The sequence below is a fragment of the Rhinoderma darwinii genome, unplaced genomic scaffold (genome assembly GCF_050947455.1).
Source record: "Rhinoderma darwinii isolate aRhiDar2 unplaced genomic scaffold, aRhiDar2.hap1 Scaffold_127, whole genome shotgun sequence".
Lineage (NCBI taxonomy): Eukaryota > Metazoa > Chordata > Amphibia > Anura > Rhinodermatidae > Rhinoderma > Rhinoderma darwinii.
The window spans coordinates 1,659,544-1,685,585 of record NW_027461959.1 but is presented as its reverse complement, the minus strand read 5'-3'; the positions used below and the strand labels follow the sequence as shown (position 1 = coordinate 1,685,585).

The 26,042-nt window shown below is 46.4% G+C and overlaps 1 protein-coding gene across 1 annotated transcript in view; it reads left to right on the top strand.

Moving 5' to 3' along the window:
* Positions 1-3,317: 3,317 nt before the first annotated feature.
* Positions 3,318-26,042, top strand: part of LOC142699088 (EGF domain-specific O-linked N-acetylglucosamine transferase-like) — a 39,596-nt gene continuing 16,871 nt past the window's right edge. Inside the window, exons 1-6 of the mRNA XM_075847994.1 lie at positions 3,318-3,343; positions 3,449-3,661; positions 17,268-17,368; positions 19,106-19,214; positions 19,285-19,379; positions 21,799-21,903. Of these exons, the coding sequence (XP_075704109.1) occupies positions 3,464-3,661; positions 17,268-17,368; positions 19,106-19,214; positions 19,285-19,379; positions 21,799-21,903 (608 nt within the window). The 5' untranslated portion in view covers positions 3,318-3,343; positions 3,449-3,463. The remainder of the gene's footprint in view (positions 3,344-3,448; positions 3,662-17,267; positions 17,369-19,105; positions 19,215-19,284; positions 19,380-21,798; positions 21,904-26,042) is intronic.

Sequence of the window (26,042 nt, the reverse complement as noted above, 5' to 3'; positions counted from 1 at the left end):
TTAAAAAACAAGCATTTTTGGCCAAGTTATGACCATTTTTGTATTTATGCAAATGAGGCTTGTATTATGTGCGTACATCGGGGCGTGTTTACTACTTTTACTAGCTGGGCGTTCTGACGAGAAGTATCATCCACTTCTCTTCAGAACGCCCAGCTTCTGGCAGTGCAGACACAGCGTGTTCTCGAGAGATCACGCTGTCGTCACTCACAGGTCCTGCATCGTGTCGGACGAGCGAGGACACAGCGGCACCAGAGGCTACAGTTGATTCTGCAGCAGCATCGACGATGCAGGACCTGGGGCAGGAAGTGAGTGACGTCACAGCGTGATCTCTCGAGAACACGCTGTGTGTCTGCACTGCCAGAAGCTGGGTGTTGTGAAGAGAAGTGGATGATACTTCTCGTCAGAATGCCCAGCTAGTAAAAGTAGTAAAAACGCCCCGATGTACGCACATAATACACGCCCAGTTGTACTTTTACTGTAAACACGCCCAGTTGGACTTTCACTTTAAACACGCCCACTTGGACTTTTGCAAGCCTCATTTGCATAAATACAAAAATTGTCATAACTTGGCCAAAAATGCTCGTTTTTTTAAAATAAAAACGTTACTGTAATCTACATTGCAGCGCCTATCTGCTGCAATAGCATATAGGGGTTGCAAAATCTGGTGACAGAGCCTCTTTAAGTACAGATTTGAACCCCTTAATGGCAGAGCAGGGAGATACCTCCCCGCTCTGCCGTAGTGTTCAGTGGCGTCCCGCTGTAGCAGCCATAGCGGCTGCTAGCGGAGCCCCCGGCCATGGTGGGGGCCCCCTCATGCCGCGGGCCCCGTAGCAGCCGCTACTGCTGCTACGGCGGTAGTTACGCCACTCCCGGAGCACTACACTGGATGCACACGGTAAAGGGAGGGTATTCTGCCATCTGTGCCGTGCCCCCCCCCCCCGACTGTGCCGGGTACTCCCTGCTCTCCGCTCTTATGGGCACCGTCCCTGTCCTCGCTCCTATACCGCAACACACCCGTCACTACACACGAGGCGGGTCTCCTCCGCACCCTCCCAATGGGTGACTACCCTCCTCCCTATCACCGCCCCGGGTTTCCGGCGGAGACTAGAGCCGGCCCTGCCTCCCGCTACACAGCGAGCCGGAGACTGAGGGGTGATGCGGCCGGACACTGAACAGCTGGACCCGGATAAGAGAATAATGGATGAAGGGATCACAGCCATGATACATCCTCATAGCGTCAACAGTGTCGCTGTATTTATTCATTTGCAACTTGTGGCTGTCAGACTGTGGCAAAACTACAACTCACAGCGTGCTCTGACAGCCGAAGGCTGAGAGTTGTAGTTTCAGGTTGCGGAGTACAGGATTATTTTGGGGGGGGGGGGGGTTGATTTATAACTGATGCAATGTAAAAGTGTAGTTGCCCATAGCAACCAATCGGATTCCAGCTCTTATTTTTCAGAGAGGCTTTGGAAAATGAAAACAGCAACCTGATTGGTTGCTAAGGACAATTACTCCACTTTTCTGTTGCAGCAGTTTGGATAAATCCTCAATATTGTCTCCACTTGTGCGCCCTGCAATGGGGACTATAAATCCCAGCAGATCCTGCAGGTCTCTCTGAACTAGATTTTTTTTTTACCAGAGAATTAAAAAGTGCATCACTCAGTAGTGTTATATAGATGGGTACAAGTGCGGAAAGTGACGATACAGCATCGTTTATGGCGTGTAATAATGTTAATGATGAAGTTTTCTGTGTTGTTTATAAGACATGTTTGACAAGTGTCTCTAGATAACATGTGCCACGCTAGTACAAAACCCAGAGGTGTTCCGTTTCTACGTAAAAAAAACTCCCCGTAAAAAAGAAGTGCATGTCATTTCTTGAGCCGTTTTTCATTCTCAATAGAAAAACTGCTCCAAAAAACGCCTTGAAAACGTTTCTGGTTTAAAAAACGTCGGAAAATCAGTGGGTGTTTTCTCTTGAAAACAGCCCCGTATTTTACAGCCGTATTTTGTTTAGCGTGTGAACGTAGCCTCCGGGTATGTTCACATGCAGAATCAAAAACAGCTGGAAATGACGGAGCTCAAGAAGTGACAGCTCAGGCTATGTTCACACGCTTAACAAAAAACGGCTGTAATATACGGAGCTGTTTTCAAGGGAAAACTGCCTCTGATTTTCAGTCGTTTTTTATGCATCAAGCGTTATTTGATGCGTTTATTGCGGCCGTTTTTTGGTGCGGTTTTTCTATTGACCCAATGAAAAACTGCTCAAGAAGTAACATCCCCTTCTTTTTTACAGGGCGTTTTTTTACGTGCCGTTTTTACAAACGGTGCGTAAAAAAACGTCCTGTGGGAACAAAACGCTGTTTTTCCCATTGAAATCAATGGGTAGATGTTTTGAGGCGTTCAGCCTCCGTATTTTCTGCTGAAAATAGGCTGTGTGAACATACCCGCATTCTTTTTACGCGCCGTTTTTTTTTACACACCATTTTTTAAAGCGGCGGCATAAAAAATGCCCCGTCTGAACGAAAAGCAGTTTGTAGGGGTTTAGCTACCGTTTTTCAGGCATATTTCAAGGAATTTACACCCCAAAATATGCCCGAAAACAAAGTGTGTGAGCATATCCTTAACATTTGAAAATGGGTACCCCCCCCCCCCCTTAACCATGGCCGAACAATGTCAGAAGTGACTTGGCAAATTTTCTATTAACTTCCGCATTATAGTTTTTTATTGGCCTCAAGATATAAAGGTAACCCACCAGACAAGTGTGTCCCAACCCCTCCTCAGAAGGAGGGAGCCATTGGTCTAGCTGCTCGAACCCCCAGCGATCAGCTGTTATGTCTGGGGGGAGTGGTGGGACAGCCGCATGTTTTGCCTACGGAGAATGTAGTAATATATGGCGGCAATTCAAATGTATAGGATAGTTATCAGAATAGCTGGAATGTAATACCACATTCTCCCTGTAGTGGCTGCTGCAGGAAAAATCAGTAGCCGATCGTAAACTAGCTGAATGTGACTGGGGTCCCTGGAGATGGACCCATGGCGATCGCTGGATTACCGCCGTGGCTCTCATAATACAGGGGATTGACTGTGATGAGACAATTTTATAAATACTGTATCAAGGAGTTCTAAGTTAATAGAAGATTAACCTCCTCTCAGGACCCGCATCTATTAGCCAGAGTTGAGCGACTGCAGAGAGCGTTTCTAGGTCTGGAGGACCCAGCACGTTCCTGCATTACACAGACAGCTCATTGACTTCAATGGAAACTGTGTAATGCCTCATTTCTCCAGTGGTGGTGCTGCAGGGAAATTGAACACTTCCTGACCGTTTCCCACAAGATTTGAGCAGGTCGCTGAGGGTATCATGTCATCAGACTATCATCAGGGAACCTTTATTTTCCATTTGTGTATTCTTCATTTTTTCTTAATGTTTTGCGTTGTGTTTTATTTCTAGAAGCTGAGCGCTGTCATGGTCTATACAATCTCTGGACTATTACTACACATAGTAAACCTTGCTGCTCAAAGCCTGATTGTCTCTGCAGACCAGAATGTCTCTTCCCTGTTTTATCAGAAGATCAATCTACCAGCCGGGCACTTACCCTACTTCTTGCACAATAACCAGGATATGGCCAGATCCTGCAGTCAGGACCCCCACTGTCCTTTTAGAGTAAGTCCTACCATACCTAAGCCTAAGACCTTATTCACACGACAGGGTTTTCCGGCCGTTACACGGCCGCAGTAGGAACAATAGACCCCTAATGGGTCTATTCACACGACCGATTTTTCGCCGGCCGTCAAAAAATGGGACATGCCCTATTTTCGGCCGTTCACCCGGCTCCCATAGAAGTCTATGTAGCCGGGTTATACACGGCCATCACTTGAATGTGCTACAAGTGACGGCCGTGTCTTCCGTTGCTCGCTCTCTCCTCCTTCTGCATGTGAGGAGGAGGTTTTTTTTTTGCTTCCTGTAGGAGCGGAATCCCCAATCCCCGGCCACAGCTTCGGAAACGTTGTGGCTGGGGATTGGGGATTCTGCTCCAGGAGCAGTCCGTGATTTCACTGTGTCCATATATGGACATAGTGACGCCACAGACTTCTGAAGCGGAATCCCCTGCGATGTGGTCGGGGATTCCGATCCAGGAGAAGTCCCTCACTTCACTGTCCATATATGGACAGTGAAGTGAGGGACATCTCCTGGAGCCGTCCCCTACATGAAAGTAGGGGGGGTGCGATCTATGGGGGGTGACTATATGTACAAGGGGGCTGTGTGGCATTACCTACAGGGGGGCTGTATGGCATTACCGACAGGGGGGCTGTGTGGCATTACCGACAGGGGGGCTGTGTGGCACTGCCGACAGGGGGTCTGTGTGGCACTGCCGACATGGGGTTTGTGTGGCACTGCCGACAGGGGGGTTGTGTGGCACTGCCGACAGGGGGGTTGTGTGGCACTGCCGACAGGGGGGTTGTGTGGCACTGCCGACAGGGGGGTTGTGTGGCACTGCCGACAGGGGGGCTGTGTGGCATTGCTTACAGGAGGGCTGTGTGGCATTACCTACAGGGGGCTGTGTGGCACTAGCTACAAGGGTGTCTGTGTGGCATTACCTACAGAGGGAAGTGTGTGGCAAAAAAATTACAAATAAAATTCATCCGATTTTAAAACGGACAGGGAATAAAACGGATACAGAATCGGCTGTTAACCCCTTCCCGACATTTGACGTACATGTACGTCATGGAAAGCATTGACTTCCCGCAAAATGCCGTACATGTACGTCAAACGTTTGGCACCGGCTCAGAAGCTGAGTCGGTGCCATCATCGTCGGATCTCAGCTGTATCTTACAGCTGACATCCGACTGTAACGGCGGGGACCGAAATTAGCTTCGATCCCCGCCATTAACCCCTTAAGTGCAGCGCTCAAACGCGATCGCTGCACTTAAGGTGTTTGCAGCTCATCGGAGCCCCAGCAATGAAATTGCCGGGGTTCCGGTGGCTGCAATGGCAACCGGAGGCCTAATACTGGCCTCCCGGTCTGCCTAGCACCGAAGCCGGTCAAGATCCGCCCGGCGGCGGAGCCTGATCGGCTTCCGTAGCTGCCGGCAAGATGGCGCCGGGTCAGGAGCTGATCCAGCGTCATCAGCGGTGGAGGTCATCTGTACTGTACAGCTGACATCCACCTGTAACGGCAGGAACCGGAGCTAGCTCCGATCCCTGCCATTAACCCCTTCGATGCAGCAATCGAAAGCGATTGCTGCATCGTAGCGGTTACTAGCAGATCGCCAGCCCTGATAGGCAATCGGGACTGGCGACTGCTGTTATGGCAACAGGAGACACAATGGTCTCCTGCTCTGCCATTACGGAAGCCGATTTAGGCCCCGCCGGGAGGCGAAGCCTAAACGGCTTGCTGTCAGTGAATGACTGACAGATCTAATACATTGCACTACATAGGTAGTGCAATGTATTAGAAAAAAAAAAATCTGACCGTTGGACCTTCAAGTCCCCTAGTGGGACTTGAGAAAAAGTGTAAAAAAAGTATAAAAAAGTGTAAAAAAAAGTGCAAAAAATAAAAGTTTGAAAACAATAAAAGTTTCAAGTAATCAAATAACACACAATCCCCCTTTTACTCTTATCAAGTCCTTTATTATTGAAAAATAATAATAAACCATATGTATTTGGTATCGCCACGACCGTAACGACCGGAGGTATCAAAATATTATATTATTTATTGCACGCGGTGAACAGCGTAAAAAAAACCCGTAAAAAACTTTACCAGAGTTTCTGTTTTTTGGTCACTTTGCCCTACAAATATTACAATAAAAAGTGATCAAAAAGTCGCACGTATCCAAAAATAGTACCTATAAGGGCATGACCACACATGGCGGAATTCCTCCGCAACTGTCCGCATCAATGCCGCACCTAATCCGGGTTGCGGATTACGGCTGCGGATCTGCACAAAATGTGCAGAAAATTGATGCGGACTAGCTGCTGCGGACTGCGGGAAAAGTGCTTCCCTTCTCCCTATCAGTGCAGGATAGAGAGAAGGGACAGCACTTTCCCTAGTGAAAGTAAAAGAAATTCATACTTACCGCCCGTTGTCTTTATGACGCGTCCCTCCTTCGGCATCCAGCCCGACCTCCCTGGATGACGCGCCAGTCCATGTGACCGCTGCAGCCTGTGCTTGGCCTGTGATTGGCTGCAGCCGTCACTTACACTGAAACGTCATCCTGGGAGGCCGGACTGGAGACAGAAACAGGGAGTTCTCGGTAAGTACGAACTTCATTTTTTTTTACAGATACATGTATATTGGGATCGGTAGTCACTGTCCCGGGTGCAGAAACAGTTACTGCCGATCGCTTAACTCTTTCAGCACCCTGGACAGTGACTATTTACTGACGTCTCCTAGCAACGCTCCCGTCATTACGGGAGCACCATTGACTTCCTCAGTCTGGCTGTAGACCTAGAAATACATAGGTCCAGCCAGAATGAAGAAATGTCAAGTAAAAAAAGCAAGACGCATCCGCAGCACACATGACATGTGCATGACAGCTGCGGACTTCATTGCGGAACTTTGAATCTCCATTGAAGTCAATGGAGAAATTCCGCCATGAGTCCGCCACTGCTCCGCAACAGACAGAGCATGCTGCGGACACCAAATTCCGCTCCGCAGCCTATGCTCCGCAGCGGAATTGTACGCATCGTGTAAACGAACACTGCTAAATTAAAGTGAAAGTCAATGTAGAAACGGCTCCGCTGCGGATTAACGCTGCGGAGTGTCCGCAGCGGAATTTAAGTGCAATTCCGCCATGTGTGAACCCGCCCTAAAAACTATAGCTCGTCCCGCAAAAAACAAGCCCTCATACAACTCCGTCGACAAAAAAATTAAAAAGTTATGGTTCTCACAACTTGGCGACAGAAAAAATACATTCTTTTTACAAAAGTAATTTTATTGTGCAAAAAGTTGTAAAACATGAAAAAGTGCTATAAATTAGGTATCGCCGGAATCGTACTGACCCGCAGAATAAAGTTAACATGTAGTTTATAATGCGTGGTGAACGCTGTATAAAAAAAACAAAAAAAGCTGTGCCAGAATTGCGTTTTTTTGTTTACCTGGCATCCCAAAAAATAGGATAAAAGGTGATCAAAAAGTTGCATGTACCCCAAAATGGTACCAATAATAACTACAGCTCGTCCCGCAACAAACCAGCCCTCATACCGCTACGTCTATGAAAAATAAAATTAGTTATGGCTCCAATAAGTCAGGAAATAAAAAAATATGCAGTTGTGCCCGAGGGGAACATTTCTTCAGTTTGAAGAGGCGATTTATCAAGGACCTAAAATTAGGGAACCAGGAAGGGGAGGGCCCAAACATAACCGCTGGAAGCGACGGTGCCCGTATTATACCAGGACAACACTTCCCAGCAAAATTCCCCAAACTACAAAGGCGCGGAGTAACACACATCTATGGATTATTTTTATTTTTTTATACCACCTGACTATGCCCCTTATATACTCCGCCCCGCTTACATGTACCCCCACATTATAAAACACCAGCAATACTCAAACAAATATAGTACCAAGCAAAATCCGCTCTCCAAAAGCCAAATGGTGCTCCCTCGACCCTGAACCCTACAGCGTCCCCAAACAGCAGTTTCCTTCAACATATATGGCATCGTCATACCCGGGAGAACCCTTTTAACAATTTTTTTGATGTGTGTCTCCAGCGTCATAAGCTGGGCATGACATATTTGCCACTGAATGGCATATCTAGGGAAAAATATAAATTTTTAATTTGCACCATCCGCAGCGCATTCATTTATGGAAAAGACCTGTGGGGTGAAAATGCTCACTACACCCCTTAATTAATGCCTTGAGGGGTGCAGTTCCATAGTGGGGGTCACTTATCAGGGGTTTCTTTTTATTATTTCACATCTGAGCCTCTGCAGTTGTGAACCAATACTTTGTAAATCGCCAAATTAGGCCTCCACTCCGCATGGTACTCTTCACTTCTGAGCCCTGTCATATGTCCAGACAAAAGATTAGGGCCACATGTAGGGTGTTTCTAAAACCGGTAAACACAGCATAATAATTAGAGAGCTGTCTTGTTATGGTGGCACAAGCCGGGCACCACATATTGGCATATCTATGGAAAAAAATCCCATTTTCACTCTGCAACATTGAGCGCACACAAATTTCTACAAAACACCTGCAGGGTTAAAATGCTTACTACACCCCTTGGTAAATGCATTGAGGGGTGTAGTTTCCAAAATGGGGTCACTTCTGGGGGGTTTCCACTGTTTTGGGCCCACAGGTGCCCAGAAACCAATCCAGCAACATCTGCACTCCAAATGGCGGTCCTTCCCATCTGAGCCCTGCGGTTTGCCCAAACAGCAGTTTATGACCACATATGGGGTATTGCCGTACTCGGGAGAAATAGCTTTACAAATGTTGGGTTCTTTTTTTCCTTTATTTGTTGAGAAAATGAAAAAATTTGCGCTAAAGCTACGTCTTATTGAAGAAAAAGGACTGTTTTTATTTTCACTGCCTAATTCTAATAAATTCTATGAAACATCTGTGGGGTCAAAATGCTCACTACACCCCTAGATGCATTCCTCAAGAGGTGTAGTTTCTTAGGGATCTCAGGCTGTCTAAGCAGGGGAGCCACTGACTGGATGTCAGGTCTCCTTTAAGTATCCCATAAAGCACACTGAGTGGGTTCCTGATATGAGTGGTCGAGGGAATCACATGGGAGGGAGGGTTTAAGATTATATAAAGGAGGTTACTTCCTGTAGTGAGCCTCTTTCCCGCTTTCCAGACAGAGTTAAGGAACCTCTACAGCTAGTGAAGCTTTACAGAGGAATCATCACTCTAACATGGCGGAGCAAGCGCTGCTGGCGCTATTGAAAGAGAAGATAGCAAAGGAAGGATCAGCCTGGCTAACCCCGCTCCTACGAGGTGGGTCTGAGCAAATTGATGGCGCGGTGTCTGAGCCGTTAGCCAGTGGCAGGCGGCCCGCAAGGAGGTGCCGTCCGCCTACTCGGCTGAGTCCTTCCCCCACTAGAGCTAAAAAACGGGGGAGGGCGCCGTCTCGTCACCAGGCTCAGCAGCGTGGCGCAGTGAGCGAGCAGCGTAGTGCAGGAGAGACACTGCCGGTGCTCGATGGAGTGCTGGCTGGCAGCCAGGCCTCCCTTCCCCCAGGGCATCATAGCAGACAGGCAGGGGTAGTGAGGCAACGCACACCCCCGCGTGTAGATGGCGCGGTGGGACATAGCAGCGGCATGGGACAGGAGGTAGTGCAGCAACAGGCTGCTCCAAAACCACCTGGCAGGCTTGCTAGGTGGTTTGGCAGGAAATCTGCTAATGTTGTAAAGGACACGGCAGTTATGAGTGGAGACAGGGGGAGGGGGGAGTCCCCACAAGCAATGCAGGACCTAGTCAGATTGCAGACGATAGTGAGGAAGACTTTTTCGAGTGCATTCAGGGTACACCGCAGGATAGGGCAAGTGAGCAGTTACAGAGATGTGTTTCCGCCGGCAGGGCCCACAGGTGTGGGACAAGGGGCCGTGGATCGGACACATGCTCCGAATCTGGATCTGACAGGTCGGGGAGACGAAAGCAGAGAAGGCTTGGCTCCCACAGACGCACGAATTATAGGGATAGAAGGAGTAGGCATAGGCAACGGTCGTGCAGTAGGGTTTCTAGACATCGTTTACGAGGCGCACGAAGAAGTAGGTCAGCATATCGGCTTCCTCGGAGGAGTCCGTGGATAGACACAGCAGGAGGTCACGCGGGAGCAGACAACGTGGGCGGAGAAGCAGATCGTTCGACCGAAGGAGACACGGGAAGACTACATCGGTTGAGGCGACAACGGTTGTTTCTCCGCCGCCCACAACGCAAAATGCAGATGTTCAGTCAGCGGGTCATCAGAGTGGTGAGTTATCATGCGCGCAAGCATGGAATAAAAACGCTGATAATGGTGACGAGTTATTTGGTATGCTGAAAAATGTTTTGGAGAAAATGGGGGGGGCTGAGGTCCCGATTAAGGTCCCTGGGGCGGCGGAGCCGCAGCCTGTGCAGGCGTTGGATAACACGGGCATGTTGCTCAGGGACTCGTATTTTTGTGGAGTTGCTCCTCTGGGGACACATATATCAAATGAAGTTAGAGAAAAAATTAAAAAATGTGAATATGTGGATATATGGTCTTTAGTGTCGCCAGAGCAGCTAACAGTTGATAAAGAGAGGAAGTTTGAAAAAAGTGATGATAAAAAGCCCAAAGTGGCAAAACGTTTGGAAATTGGTTGCAGGCTTTCGCGGTGTTGGCGAGCATAGCGAGTCAAAGTAAACCAGAAAAAGCCTTCGAATTGTTTACATATCTGGATACAATTTATTCTGCGCATAAGTTGCACGGGGGAACGGCATGGTGGAGGTACGACGAGGAATTCAGGCGCCGTTTAGCTATTCGGCCAGACATAGGTTGGTCCTCTAAGGCCACGGATGTATGGATACAATTAATGATGACGCAGCGGCCCCAGAATTCCTTTCTTGCCTCCTCCGCCGCCCCCCCTCAGGCGGCAGTTGCGGGTCGAAGACCAGGGGCTTGTTGGCTCTTCAATGAGGGGCATTGTCGGTTTTTCGCTTCATGCAAATTCAAGCATGAATGCTCCATATGTGGGGGATCCCACTCAGCGCTGCGTTGCTTTAAGAGAAGTAAGAACCCCGCGAGACCAGCTGCTGCAGGTAAGCCAGAGGACGCCGGTGAACGTCAAAAGGATGCGCCCCTGGTTAGACAGGTACCACAGGAGGCAGAAATGCTCATTAAGGGTTTTACACAGGGTTTTCATATACCACATGTTTATCAGCCGGCTGCTACGTTTGCTTCAAATTTAAAGTCTGTTATAGCTCAACCGGAAATTGCTCAGGAAAAAATAGACAAGGAAGTTAGCATGGGGCGAATGGCGGGTCCTTTCACGGAACCACCATTAGAGAACCTCAGAATTTCCCCTCTGGGGATCGTGCCAAAGAAAGAACAGGGAAAATTTCGTCTCATACACCACTTGTCTTTCCCTCCAGGTGAATCAGTCAATGATGGGATATCTAAGGAGGAGGCGGCTGTGTCGTACATATCATTTGACAGAGCTATGCAGTTAGTTTCAAAAGCGGGCCCTTTTTCCTTGCTAGCTAAGTCTGACATTGAATCAGCCTTCCGCCTCCTCCCGGTTCATCCTGACTGTTTTCACCTGTTGGGGTGTCAATTGAACGGGCTATATTATGTGGACATGTGTTTGCCGATGGGGTGCTCTATTTCATGCCGCTATTTTGAGATGTTCAGTTCCTTTTTAGAGTGGGTTGTGCGGTCTGAGACAGGCAACACATCGGTAATACACTACTTGGATGATTTTTTGTTCATCGGTCCACGGGATGAGTCGTTATGTTTATACACTTTGAATTCTTTCATGTTTTTTATGGCCATGTTTGGTGTCCCTCTAGCGGAGGACAAAACGGAAGGCCCAGGTTGGTGCCTCTCCTTCCTGGGGATAAAAATCGATACGAGCAGGATGGTTCTCAGCCTCCCGGAAGACAAAATTGCAAAATTGAGACGGGATATCAACAGCAGCATATGCGCAAAAAAGGTCACGTTGCATGACTTACAGTCCTTGTTGGGTCAATTGGCGTTTGCATGCAGGATATTCCCTATGGGAAGGGTTTTTGCTAGGAGGTTGGCCATGGCAACGGCAGGGGCAAAACAGCCGCACCATTTTATAAGACTACCCAGTTCGTTAAAAGATGATTTAAGGATGTGGCAATCTTTCCTAAAAGTTTATGAAGGTATATCGTGTCTCATGGAGGAAGAAATGGGCAATGCGGACCTGCAGCTGTACACAGATGCGGCAGGGGCCCATGGTTATGGGGCGGTTTTTGAGCATAAGTGGTCGGCTGGTGTTTGGCCGGCGGATTGGTACGAAAAAGGTTTTACTAAAAATCTGTCGTTATTGGAGTTGTTCCCCATCGTAGTAGCAGTGGAGCTATGGGGTGCAGAGATGGCGATCAGGCGTATCTTGTTTTGGTCCGATAATGAGAGTACGGTTGTGGTTATAAATAAATTAACGTCTAGTTCTCTCCCGGTGTTAGCTCTGCTCAGACGGTTAGTGCTAAAATGTTTATCGTTTAATGTGGTGTTCAGGGCATGTCATGTACCGGGGGTTGTTAATGACGTTGCTGATGCTCTGTCTCGTTTTCAGTGGCTTCGTTTCAGGACATTGCATCCTCGGGCGGATCAGGAGGGGTACGACTGCCCGCCATCTCTTTGGGACCTGCCGGGGAGCAGCTGACACCGCTGCTGCAGAATTCTCTGGCGACAACTACGTGGAACTGCCATGGTAAGGCATGGTCTGAATGGCTGTCACATGCAAATGCGACTGAGGTAATGTCCCCGGAGTCATGTTATGTGATCACGTTGCGGTATTTAGGTTCTTTAAGGGAAAAAGGCATGTCGGCAGCGGTGGTTCAAAAGCGCTTATCAGGGGTTGCGTTTGCGCTAAAGATGTTGGGGGTGGAGGATGTCACCAAGCGTTTTGTTTTTGCGCAAATGTTAAAAGGTTGGAGGAAGGAAAAGAAGACATCGGACGGCCGTCGTCCAGTGTCTTTTATTTTGCTACGGCGATTGGCGGACGCGGCGACATCAGTTTGTTCTTCCGTTTTTGAAGCATGCTTATTTTCATGCGCTTTTGCGCTCGCTTTTTTCGGGGCACTGCGCGTTAGTGAATTAGTATCCACCTCGCGGTCATGTCCGTCGGGCTTGTTGGCGGATGACGTAGTGGCACTGTCGGATTCAATAAAAATTTGTGTGCGGCGGTCTAAAACAGATGTGTTGGGAAAAGGGGTGTGGTTAACCATCTTTGCTCTAGATTCAAAATTTTGCCCGGTAAGGGTGGTGAAGAGCTACATGGCGTTGCGCCCGCAGGGAGGTAGTTTCTTGTCACATAAGGATGGATCTCCTTTGTCAAAATTTCAATTTTCTTCCATTTTTAAAAAATGCTTGGTCTCGGTGGGTTTGCCTCCTTCTGAGTTCGGGACCCATTCGTTCCGCATCGGGGCCGCCACAATGGCGGATGTGGCGGGTTTGACGGAGGTGGAAATAAAAAATTTGGGAAGATGGAAATCGGGTTGTTTTAAGAGTTACATTCGTCCTCATTTGTTAACCTGTTGAATTTTATATGTTTCTGCAGATGTTCGTAGACCGGTGGTTTGGTTTATCGGTCATTCGTACATTTATTGGGCGGCTCAGAGGGCGTCTTGCCGACCTGGAGGGCTGTATCTTGGCTTCAAACATGCGGATGTGTACTGGAGGGGTATCAGAGGCCTAAAATGGCTGCAAGTCCTTCCGGAGGTGGTGGCTGTGAGCAGGATGTCACAATCTCCAACGGTCGTGGTGATACACGCAGGTGGCAATGACCTGTGCTCAACGAGGGTAGCGGAGCTGATTTCCATTATGCGGTCGGACTTTGATCGCTTCGCTGCCTTTTTTACGGATCTGGTGGTAGTGTGGTCCGAAGTAGTTCCGAGGGTTTTATGGAAGGGAGCTAGAAACAAAGCGTCCCTGGAACGGACCAGGCGGCTTTTGAACGTTAGGGTATCGCGGCATGTCAGGGGTCAAGGGGGTGTAGTCATCAGGCATAGGCAGTTGGAAGGTGACAATAGGGGTTTAATGTTGCAAGACGGGGTACACTTGAACGACATTGGCCTGGACATTTTCCTTTCAGGTTTGCAGGACGCCGTCGATAGGGCATTGTTTTTGCTTAGGGGGGTGGGACGGAGCGCGGTGTAGCAATACACCCGTCTCCGCTTGGCGTGTTCGGAGGCTCTTGTTCCGTTTCGTTGAAGGGAATGTGTAAGACGGCTCACCTGGCAAAACAACAAAGACATGCCCACCGCGGGGGCGGTGGCACGGCATGCGAGGTGATCGTCATCCAGAACATCAAGTTAATGAATGTCAATGAACGGACAAGGTTTCCTTTTGTTATATTGTTAATAAAAGCTGTGGCCACCCCCACTTTATTCCACTAAGATGACTATGTGTGTTTTTCTATAGTAAGTATTTAAGTAGCACTCAGTAGCTGGGAAGGTACATACAGTCCTAAATGGAGTCCCTTTTTTTTTTTTTATAAACTCTTTTTATTGAAAGTAGACATACATAGCAATTTAAACATAATAGTTTTTACAAACTTTCCTGTGTTTCATAGTACATTAACACTGTTTATCAGTGAACCATCACATCTTTTAAATGGAGTCCCTTTTTGGGCGTTTTCATTGTTTTGTCCCCTCAGGGGCTTTGCAAATGTGACATGGCCTCCGCAAATCATTCCTGCTTAATGTGATCTCAAAAAGCCAAATAGCGCTCTTTCCCTTCTAAGCCCTGCCGTGTGTCCAAACAGCCGTTTATTACCACATGTGGGGTATTGTTTTACTCGGGAGAAATTGCTTTACAAATTTTGTGGTGCTTTTTCTCCTTCAGTCCTTCTGGAAATGAGAAAAAATTAGCTAAACCTACATTTTCTTTGAAAAAATTTAGATTATTATTTTCAGGGCCTACTTCCAATAATTTCTGCAAAAAAACTGTGGTGTCAAATCGTTCACTATACCCCTAGATAATTTCCTCAATGGGTGTAGTTTCCAAAATGGGGTCACTTGTGGGGGGTTTCCACTGTTTTATCCCCTCAGGGGCTTTGTAAATGTGACATGGCCTCCGCAAACCATTCCTGCTAAATTTGAGTTCCAAAAGCCAAATGGCGCTCTTTCCCTTCTCAGCCTCGCCGTGTGTCCAAACAGCCGTTTATTACCACATGTGGGGTATTGTTTTACTCGGGAGAAATTTCTTTACAAATTTTATGGTGCTTTTTCTCCTTTAGTCCTTGTGGAAATGAAAAAAAATTAGCTAAACCTACATTTTATTTGAAAAAATTTAGATTTTCATTTTCACAGCCTACTTGCAAAAATTTCTGCAAAAAACCTGTGGGGTCAAAATGCTCACTATACCCCTATATAATTTCCTCAAGGGGTATAGTTTCCAAAATGGGGTCACTTGTTTGGGGTTTCCACTGTTTTGTCACCTCAGGGGCTTTGTAAATGTGACAAGGCCTCCGCAAACCATTCCTGCTAAATGTGAACTCCAAAAGCCAAATAGCGCTCTTTCCCTTCTCAGCCACGCCGTGTCTCCAAACAAACGTTTATTACCACATGTGAGGTAGAAATTGCTTTACAAATTTTGCGGTGCTTTTTCTCCTTTAGTCCTTGTGGAAATGAGAAAAAAAATCGCTAAACCTACATTTTCTTTGAAGAAATGTTGATTTTAATTTTCACGGCCTACTTCCAATAACTTCTGTAAAAAACCTGTGCGGTCAAAATGCTCACTGTACCCCTAGATAATTTCCTTGAGGTGTCTAGTTTCCCAGATGGGGTCACTTTTGGGGGATTTTGACTGTTTTGGCACCGCAAGAGCCCTTCAAACCTGACATGGTGCCTAAAATATATTCTAACAAAAATAAGGCCCCAAAATCCACTAGGTGCTCCTTTGCTTCTGAGGCCAGTGCTTCAGTCCAGTAGCACGCTATGGCCACATGTGGGATATTTCCTAAAACTGCAGAAACTGGGCAACAAATATTGAGTTGCATTTCTATGGAAAAACTTTCTGTGTTATAAAAAAATTTGTATTAAAAATGTATTTCTGCAGAAAAATATGAAATTTGTAAATTTCACCTCTACTTTGCTTTAATTCCTGTGAAATGTGTAAAGGGTTAAGACATTTTCTAAATGCTGTTTTGAATACTTTGAGGGGTGAAGTTTTTAAAATGGGGGGACTTTTTTTGCGTTTCTAATATATAAGGCCCTCAAAGCCACTTCACAACTGAACTGGCCCCTGTAAAAATAGCCTTTTGAAATTTTCTTGAAAATGTGAGAAATTGCTGCTAAAGTTCTAAGCCTTGTGAGGTAATAGAAAAATAAAAGGATGTTCAAAAAACGATGCCAATCTAAAGTAGACATATGGGTGATGTTAATTAGCAACATTTTTGTGTGGTATAACTGCCTGTCTTACAAGCAGATACATTTAAATTGAGAAAAATGCTAATTTTTGCAATTTTTCGCTAATTTTTGGTGTTTTTCACAATTAAATACTGAACATATCGAGCAAATTTTGCCAGTAACATAAAGTCCAATGTGTCACGAGAAAACAATCTCAGAATCGCTTGGATAGGTGAAAGCATTCCGGAGTTATTACCACATAAAGTGACACATGTCAGATTTGAAAAATGAGGCTCTGTCAGGAAGGTCAAAAGTGGCTAAAGAGGGAAGGGGTTAAAAATGGCAACACGGCCCGGAACGGAACCCCTCAACAGAAAGCAACGCTGATGTGAACAGGCCTAACTGTTCTGTTGAGAAACAGGGATTGGGTATCTTTCAATCCTTTGTTCCTTGGAGACAAAACAGTATAGTAAACGGTTGTTTAGTTGCCGCTTATCTCTTTTCCCTATAGCAGTAAACATGCACTTGTGGCTGTTTCAGCATCCAAGGTTATGGAGCAGTCGGGGGAGTTTGCTGTCCCATACATGACGCCATTTGTGCTTTATGTGGTCTGTATACAGATGTAGCCGTCTTTATCTTGACTTTTAACGCGTTAAATACACAGTGGCAAGACAGTTTAAGGGTATGTTCACACGATTAACAAAATACGTCTGAAAATACGGAGCTGTTTTCAAGGGAAAACAGCCCCTGACTTTCAAATGTTTTTTGAGCAACTCGCGTTTTTCGCTGCATTTTCTACGGCCGTTTTTGGAGCTTTTTTCAATAGAGACTATGAGAAAACGGCTCCAAAAACGTCCCAAGAAGTGTCCTGCACTTCTTTTGACGAGCCGTCATTTTACGCGCCGTAAGATGACAGCTCGTCTGCACAGAACATCATAAGACCCATTGCAAGCAATGGGCAGATGTTTGCCGACGTATTGGAGCCGTCTTTTCAGGCGTAATTCGTAAAACGCCTCCATTACGTCTGAAAAGAGGTCGTGTGCACATACCCTTACTTTACCTTTACAATGGCTTTTGTTGTGTGAGCTCACACTGCAGCAAGTTATCAGTCAAGATAAACGTGGCTACATCTGTACACAGTGGAGAACATGTAAAAAGGCTTCTTACAGGTAATGTGTGCTTGTAGACAAGGAGAGACCCGGATCCTTACAAATCAGTCTGTGATTTTTCTCTCTCAGCTCATGAAGGGTTTTGTACCTTTTAGGAATTCCTGACACAACTAGATTCCTGCTGGGGTTATGAGAAGTCATGCAGGAAGGAGCGCAGGTTCAGTTATCCGGTCTGTGACCAGGTCGACGCTGGTTGGTATGTGCTTGTTTTACATCCTAAGGCTCCATGCACACGACCGTACATTTCATCCGTAATTACGGACCCATTCATTTCTATGGCCGACGGACACCTTCCCATATATTTACGGGACAATGTCCGTGCCGTAGAAACCTTCCATAAAACATAGGACATGTCCTATTTTTTTATTTTACGTACCGTGCTCCCATACTTTATAATGGACCACGGCCTGCAAATTTCAGACCGTGATTACGGGCACGGTCATGTCCATGGGGCCCGAGACACTATTTTATAACTTTTGTTTCATTAGTAACATGTAATAAAAATGATCTCTAGAATCTCTTCATTTTCAACTAAAGGTCTGGATACTGGAATCTTAAAGGGCAATACTACCCCAGTTCTACATGGATACAGTCAGCCTAAATATCTGTATCGGGGGTGTACACATGATTTTGTAAAGGAGGGGGGATTTTTACATGTTACGCGGAGCGCGCAGACACTTGATAGACACAAGAAAATCCCAGTCACATGGTGCAGGATATATTTATCGTATGACTCTATAATGATTGCCCCAAAGCCATAGGAAAACTGCATTTTGGCGACAGACGCACTTTAGAAATATATAATCTCGCTATACAAATAAATCAGTAAGAGCTAGAGTGCCCATGATGGTAGCGCCATCAATGCCAGATTAGTGCCACCTGTACAATGTAGTACCATGCAGAGTGCCACTCATACACAATAGGGTCTGCAGAATATAGCCGTATAATCTGTGGTGGTCTTGGGCAGTAATGGCTACATTCCGGGTGATCTACGGTGGTGACGTAACTGTGTCACTACCATTTTGTGTTACATTTTACCCATGCACAGTAAGACCAAGTTCACATGGAGTTTTTTGGCGCGGTTTCTGACGCAGAAACCGCTTCGGAAAACGCCTCCCATTGATTTTAATGGGAGGAGAGCAGAAAAAAGCGCTCTCGGGAAAAAGAACAGTCATGCCCTTTCATTAGGCGTTTCCATCTCTGACCTCCCATTGACATCATGGCGCTTAATGGCCGCGGCCGAAAAACGCAGCAAAAACTGCGGCAAGTGTTATGCCGGCACGTCAAAATCTGCCTCAAATTTTCAGAAGGAATTTTGAGGCAGATTTTTCCACCTGCAAAAAAAACTCTGTGTGAACAGGGCCTTCTAGGTAGAAATCTGTCAATCAGCGGCGAGTGGGTGAAGGTAGCAGCAGCTCGTAAATAATGGTGTCTTTTCTATAGCGGTGGTGAAGTTCTTCAAAACAGCTTCACTTTAGCAAATAAGTGACAGACAGCAGAAATCAGTGTGTCTGTCAGTACATTATGATGCCCTAAGTGAGCAGCATAACGTAGATGACAGGTTCCCTTTAAATGATAACATTCTGGCTGCTTTCAGCTGCCACTAGAGGGAGCACACGGTGTACACATTTATAAAGCTCCTATTGAAGTCATTGGGAACTGTATGATTACAACTGCATCCAGCTCCCCCTGGTGGCAACTTCTGTAATCATTCAGGAGAGACTGAGACAGTGAAAGGTCTATATGGCAAGTTATTCTCCAGCCCTCTGGGCATCTTGTGGGCATTATTGCAGCCATTAGTACAGCGTTTATAGGGTCGCTAGAAGATGCTCAGTAGAGATGTTGGTGCAGATATCTTGGCATGTAAGAAATATGTATAACAAGTAATGACTCCAGCCGTTATTCCATGATTAATGTGATCTTGTTCCCCTAGGGCAAAGAACTTGGAAGGCGCTCAAGAAGTATTTTGGAGACAGGCAGACTTTGGTTACATTATGGAGCGTTTGGCTGAAGCACAAGTCTTCTGTCATCCACGTGAGCAGGTCGGTCTGTCTTGTGCGTTGCTTCTTCTGACTGGTAATCCAGATTGTCTGACATGTCTCTTTATTACAGGGAGACTCTCTCTTGGCCTGTTCCCGCCACCTCCTGCACTGCCGAGCCACCAACCTTTATTTGGACTTACGAAATCCTAGACGACCACAAGACAGGTCTGTAGTGCTTCATATTGAACTATTGGTCCAGTTGACAATAATATTAAAAATAATATTTAAACACATTGAAGGGGATGTCTGTTTAAAAAAAAAAATATATATATATTTTTAATTACTTTATTAGGGAATTCTGAGTTATTGGTGCAGTCCCTCATTCAGGATCCTAGTCTATTAGCCAGAGCGTTAAGCGGCTTCAAAGAGCGTCCCTCACTGGAGGACCCAGCACAACAACGCATTTCACGGACAGACCATTTATTTAATTGGGAACTGTGTAATGCTTCATTTCTCCTGTGGTGGCGCTGCAGGGAAATTGAACACTTTCCTCCAGGTTCCCTCTCGGATTACAGCTGATATCTGGGGGTGCTGCCACTGGACGCCCCGTAATCCGCTTATTCACTTTGGCCCTTGCCGTTCTCCAAAGCAACCCCTTTCTAAATAGGGTTTCCAGTTTTCTATAAAAATCTCATTCACTGTATAATTAAAAGTTATGTAACCTAACAATGTGTTCAGTGCCTAAATTTCTTACAATTTTTAAGATCTGTGATTGCTGTCACTGAATGGCAAACAAAGATACATAGCCCGTTAATGGTTTATTCACACACGGCAGATTTTTTGCAAGCCCCATTCAGATGAACGGGACATTTTCAGAAATTTCTACAACAAATCTGCCATGTGTGAATATATCCCCTCAGCCTATCCGTGCCCCCTCTATTAATGATCCATGAATGTGTGTGCAGGGCGTGATCAAGACAGATTCAACCTCTGATTATAAGCAATATTTCCAATTACTTTAAGCAAGCAGAGATCTTAAATGGTAGGTGGTTAAAACATAAAGTATAATAGATTGTTTTTAACTTTTCATTATAAATGTAATTGCCCAATGATCTCTGTAGTATGGAGACTAAACATGCCGATCCTCTGTTCTCCTGGGGGATAAGCCGCTGTTAGAGAGATCTTGCCGCGGTTTCTTCCCCCTCTCCCCATTTAAATAAACCGGCACAAAAAACATTTTATAGTGGGATCAGGTGAAATAGCTGTTGGCCAAACAAACACTCTGCCAACATCTATTGCATATGTATGGCCAGCTTTATGCCTCCATAACAGGTCAAGCTTCAGTTCCCCCATAACTGTGCCCGCAGCAGCGCCCATACACTTGCATTATTCACAAGTCTGAGCTGCTCTGTCTTCACATGACAATTAGCGATTACCACTGACTGATTAGGAACTGGTCCGCGTAACAGGATTGATTCTTCATCAGTTGTTTCTACCGGGACAGCAGTGTGGTATCTGGGAATGAAGGAGGGCAGTGGCAGCAATCCAGGGAAGTCCTGCGGAGTCCGCAACATTTTAAATACCGCATAATTAAGCAACTAAACCAACATTCCGCTGATCATGTGACTGGTGTCTGCCGAGACCTGGTACTACCAGCGCTGTATGTGTCAAACAGAGGAGAGATCAGATGAGCAGCAGAAAGACCTTGCAGAGGAGCTACAGTGAGAGGAGGAGAACAAGCAGGGGGTGAGAACAGCGAGAAGGAGGAGCAGCCAAGGTGTGTGCAGGAGAGGAAGGAAGGTGAACCTTAAAACAAGGAGCTAACTGGAGATGTTATTGCTAAATATTATTACTCAAAAATGCGTGATCAAATAATGTTCTGCGCTCGAGAAAGAAAAACGTTGCCTGTGCCATTTAAAAATGTGCCGTTTTTTGGTGGATATTTCCCAGATCTCACTTGCGTCAGGAAAAAGAAAGAGAAAATTAGTAAATTTGGACCTAGTGATAAAATTGCATAACCTGGACAAGATTAGGATATTCCGTCCCTTCCGTACGGGTCTGACCTCTGGGACCCAAACAGTCCTGAGAATGAAGGGGCTGCAATGATGATTTAGCTCCTCTGTCCCCTTCACTGTTTCTCCCCTCCTTTGAGCGGGACGGAGAGCTAAATTAGCGCTGCAGCCCTTTCGTTCCTGGGATCTGTGGGGGTCCTATAGGTCCAACCCCCACCAATCATAAAGTGATGGCATATCCCATCATTATCCTATCTCAATTTATAAGCTGGGAATGGCCCTTTAATAGAGATTTTTACATAATATATATATATATTTTTTTGTTTTATGCACAAATTGCAACTTTTCTATTCCAACTGGTGAAGATCATGAGATTATTTACCCCCTTACGAGTCCTACGATTCATTTTTTTAAACCGCCGTACATTGAGAAGCACAACTTGAAATCTGTTTTTAAGCATTCTGGAGGCTGGAAGATCCTTTTTTATTGTTTGTTTTCCTCTTGCGTTTGAGCTTAATTTGTTTCTTCTGGGATATTGTCCTCATCGAGATTTTGTTACTTATTTAAAAAAAAAAAATCGACAATAAAAGGAGGAGAAGGAATATTTACATTTCTTTTTCTCTCTCTTACAGATTAAAAGAAGACTTTATACAGGAAGGGGAAATGGGAGGACATTGTGACCTTGACTCACAGAAGCTGCTCTCTCAAGGTGATCGCAAGAGCCCCCTGCAGTCTTGGTATGTGTTCTCTTCCCAGTCTTCATAAGTGATGGCATATGTTTAGTAATGACTTGCTGACTGTCAAGGATCTGACCACATGGCCCCACCGATCATGAAAACAAAGGGGCTGAGTAGCAGAACCTCCACGGCGCCTGGAAGGCAGCGCCGCTGTACAGGGGAAAATCACAACAATCTCCACAAAGAACCGGGGCCGCTTCAATCGAGTAATCGTTGGGGGTTGAAGTGGTCAGATCCCCCTACATCCGCTAATGACCGCATATCCTAGTACTATGCATCTCCTGGTAACATTGCAAAACTCTTTTAGGCCTCACATTTAATAAGAGTTTTACAGCTCTTGGGTCATGACACAGCGGGGCTTTAAATGTGCCCATAAAGGGCAAAAACAGCGGGCATCCTGTGCCAATCTGGGTAGCCCAGTGCTCTCAAGCCCTCTTTATGGGTATTTTAGAGAAGAGGTAGAGAACCTCTAGGTACACGGTGCATGTGATCATCAAATATGCCACCATTACCTTGATTTTTATATAGGGGAGTCTCGTCATTGCTCGTCTATGCTGGGCTATTAATTCCGATTAAAGGAATTTTCTCTTCTCACTTAATAACATATAACAGAGTCTTGTAATTAAACTCCAGCAATATAAATCACAGTCAGACAACAGAGGCCGTTATTATTGTATTCACACGTCCTACGGACCGAATCGATGGGAGTGTTTGGTGTCTCGCTTTAGCGGGCATTGATTGTGGAAATTGCCAACTGCTACATTACCGGCTGCAAACAAATATTTAGGAAACTAAGAATTACTTTCCATGCGCTCAAAGCATAAAATACCGGAGTCGTGCCGATCTTTGCAAACTGCTTTATTACAGGATTCCCAGCAGAAAAATAATCCTATAAAGTATCACCGCTGGGGTCATGTCGTAGGAAGTTCTTCATTCAGCCTTGGATGACATTTGGGTTTCCTATTGGTCTGTTGATGCCGGTATTGGCTGGCAGCCATGATGGTTTCTAGGACTAATGGCGCTTAAGGGACATGTTTTATAAAGTTGATGATTCCACTGAGACGTATGAAAATCAAATGAATGCGATTCTGGGAATCTCTGAATCTTTTCTGGTTATTTTTCCTTTGTTTATATAAAATAATACATTAGGACGTGGAGTCATGCAAGTTATTTAAGAGACTAAAATATTAACTATACAGGGGACCAGCGACATGATTGTCAATACAATTTTACGGCCTTCAAGATCCCAGCGCACATAACTCCTATAAGGGCCTGTTCACATCACCATTCGCTTTCCATTCCGGGGTTCCGTCGGAGGTTTCCGTCGGGTGAACCCCACAACGGAAAGTGAACATGAAACCACAGCTTCCGTTTCAGTCACCATTGATATCAATGGTGACGGAAACATCGCTAATGGTCTCCGTTCGTCACCATTCCAGCAGGTTTCCGGTTTTCCGACAGAATCAATAGCGGAGTCGACTGCATATGGCAGTGAGAAATAACTGTTGGCAGCGCCATCACGTCTCTCCCATCCCCCTCAACAGAAAAAATCAAACTGATTTTTTTTTAAAAATGACCTGTGCTGTTGACCAGTTCAATGTGCACTACATATCCCAGCATGCTCTACTGCCAGAAGGAAATTAATTACATGGGTGTATTTAGACTTTTGAAACCATAACATCTCTATTGGCTCCTCATCGAACAGAGAAGGTGGGAGAAACACACATTGGGTACAATCTGTCCATGCCAATCTATGCACATTTTTATTTTCTAACCTACAACTTGTACAGTGAGAGCTAGAATCTGATTGGATGCCATGGGCAGCACCACTTAGGACCTTGTTGCCATGGACTGCATCACAGAAGCGTCGTCATCCAGTCACGGAATTCTCAGCAGGAACGGTCAGTGCGAGGCAGATATCGAGGAGAGAGGAGCGGCTAAGCACTACTGCGATTATCCCGGCTGGGTTCTTGTTTCTTTTGTTTCTATTTGAATTTTTTTGTTTGTTTGTTTTTTGGATCTACCTTCCAGACCCACACTTCCGAGTGTGTGGAGGAAGAGGCAGCCAGATGGCTGCATCGGGGGCTGGTGGAAAGTTCCAGCCCCGGAGATATCTCCATCGTCCCGGGAAGACCCCGTACAGCCGGGAGCCTGAGAGACATCAGAGGCAGACTGGCTTTTTTGGACGTCTAACGGCAGCATTGAGGATCGTGCCATTTCTTAAAAATCTGTGGAGAACACCAGATAAAGAATCGGGCCGATACCTCAAGCTGAAGACTCCACCACCACCACCACCAACATCTGCAGCCCCCACCTGCTCAGCAATGGAGGAACATCAGGTGCCAAAACCCACCATAACATCAGGTGAGGTCCCGGCCCCTGCCCCATTGCCCAGGAGACCATCTGCCTGGGAGCTGCCACCAACAGCTGCAGTCCCTACCCATGCAGCAAGGGAGGAACATCCGGTGCCCATACCCACAATACCATCAGGTGAGGACCAGACCACTGCCCCATCTCCCAAGAGACCAACTGCCTGGGAGAAGTTTCTGGCAAGAAAGCCACTAGTCTCTGCCACAAACAGGGGGTCACCAGTAGTGGCTCGAAAATCCAGGGTCCGCAGTGCACCTTATGTGTTACCACCGCGCATTAAAGTGACTGCCAGACAGGTGCATGAGACCCCACTATGGGACACTATGGGTGGTGCATCACGCAGGATGCTGAGAGCCATGCTGAACACGCCATTGGCAGATGATTGCAGGTGCTATGTCAGCGATGAGGGAGACTATGTGCGGTACACCTTCTCCAGAGACACCATCTATCCGGAGAAGGAGTTCCACGGGGAAATTTCATTTCGCTGCAAAAAGATCTAGTGGTGGAGTCTCCTGCAGCGTGCCGGTAACATCAGGGCACTCGCTGCGATTTCATATGATTGATTTTCTGGTTTTGACATTTGGCTTGTTTATTGGACTACTCTTTCTGACTGCCGCCTGCCCTGACCTATGCCTGTTTATTTGACTACGCTTGTTTGCTGCCTGCCCTGACCCCGGCCTGTCCATCGACTACGCTTGTTTGCTGCCTGCCCTGACCTTTGCTTGACCAGCGACTATTCTTCTGCCTGACGATTTGGTACCTTGTGGTCTGTAGATGTGGGTCATTGCCGTGCTACTTTTCAGGGTGATCCCCGCTACATACCTTTAGTGCCCCCCGGCTTTTAAGGCAGGCCTGCACTGATGATCCCCCGTTCTCTCACAGAGTGCTAACCATTACACTATGGAACGTGCTTCAGGTCGTAACCCTTAAACCAGACTCCAAGTCTCCCACTAGAACTCCCCACCACTGCCTGGTGTCCCCTTTGTATGTTCCCAAGGGTCCTCCTAGCACACGGGTACTTTCAGTGTCCCCTGATTTTCAAGGTTGGCCCGCCCTGATTATCCTTGGTTCCCTCCTGCTGATGCTGCTGATGGACAGTCTGGCCGAGATTCAGAGTGCTAACCATTACACTATGGAACCTGCTTCAGGTCATAATCCCTAAACCAGACTCCAAGTCCCACACCAGAACTCCCCACTACTCCCTGGTGTCCTGCTTAATTGGAGCCGCCATGTCTTGCTGATAAGGGGTGAAGGGATAAATCAATCCCCAGGACAATGGGAAGTTATTTGATTAAAGGGGTATTCCTAATGTAAAGGACCTGAAAAATAATATAATAATAATTAATAATGCTCCCCATGTGCAGGGTGATGTCAAAACCAATGTTGAGAGTGGTACCTGGCGGTTTTAAAAGAATTATGCAGATTTTACCTTTTGCTCCAACTGGGGTCTTGGTCAGAGACCTCCTCTCCCTCTGACAGTCTGTTATCTGATGTAGGAGACTCCCTCATCCCTGCTTGCCTATCACAAACTGTCTTCTGATCCTCACCCATCTGCCAAGTATCATCTGCCAGTGCTTGTACCCTCGGTGTGCTTCACCGTTGTATTCTGGTCCGCTGGGCCAGCCACTACTCACACCGGGACCACCTCAAGAGGTAGCGACCTGGTAGTTTCCCCGCAGCGAAGTCCAGATCCCCGTACGGGGGTTAAAGGGTGAAGACTGTGGAGGCTACTTAGACAACGCCCTTAGAGGTGGCCCTAAGCCAAACCG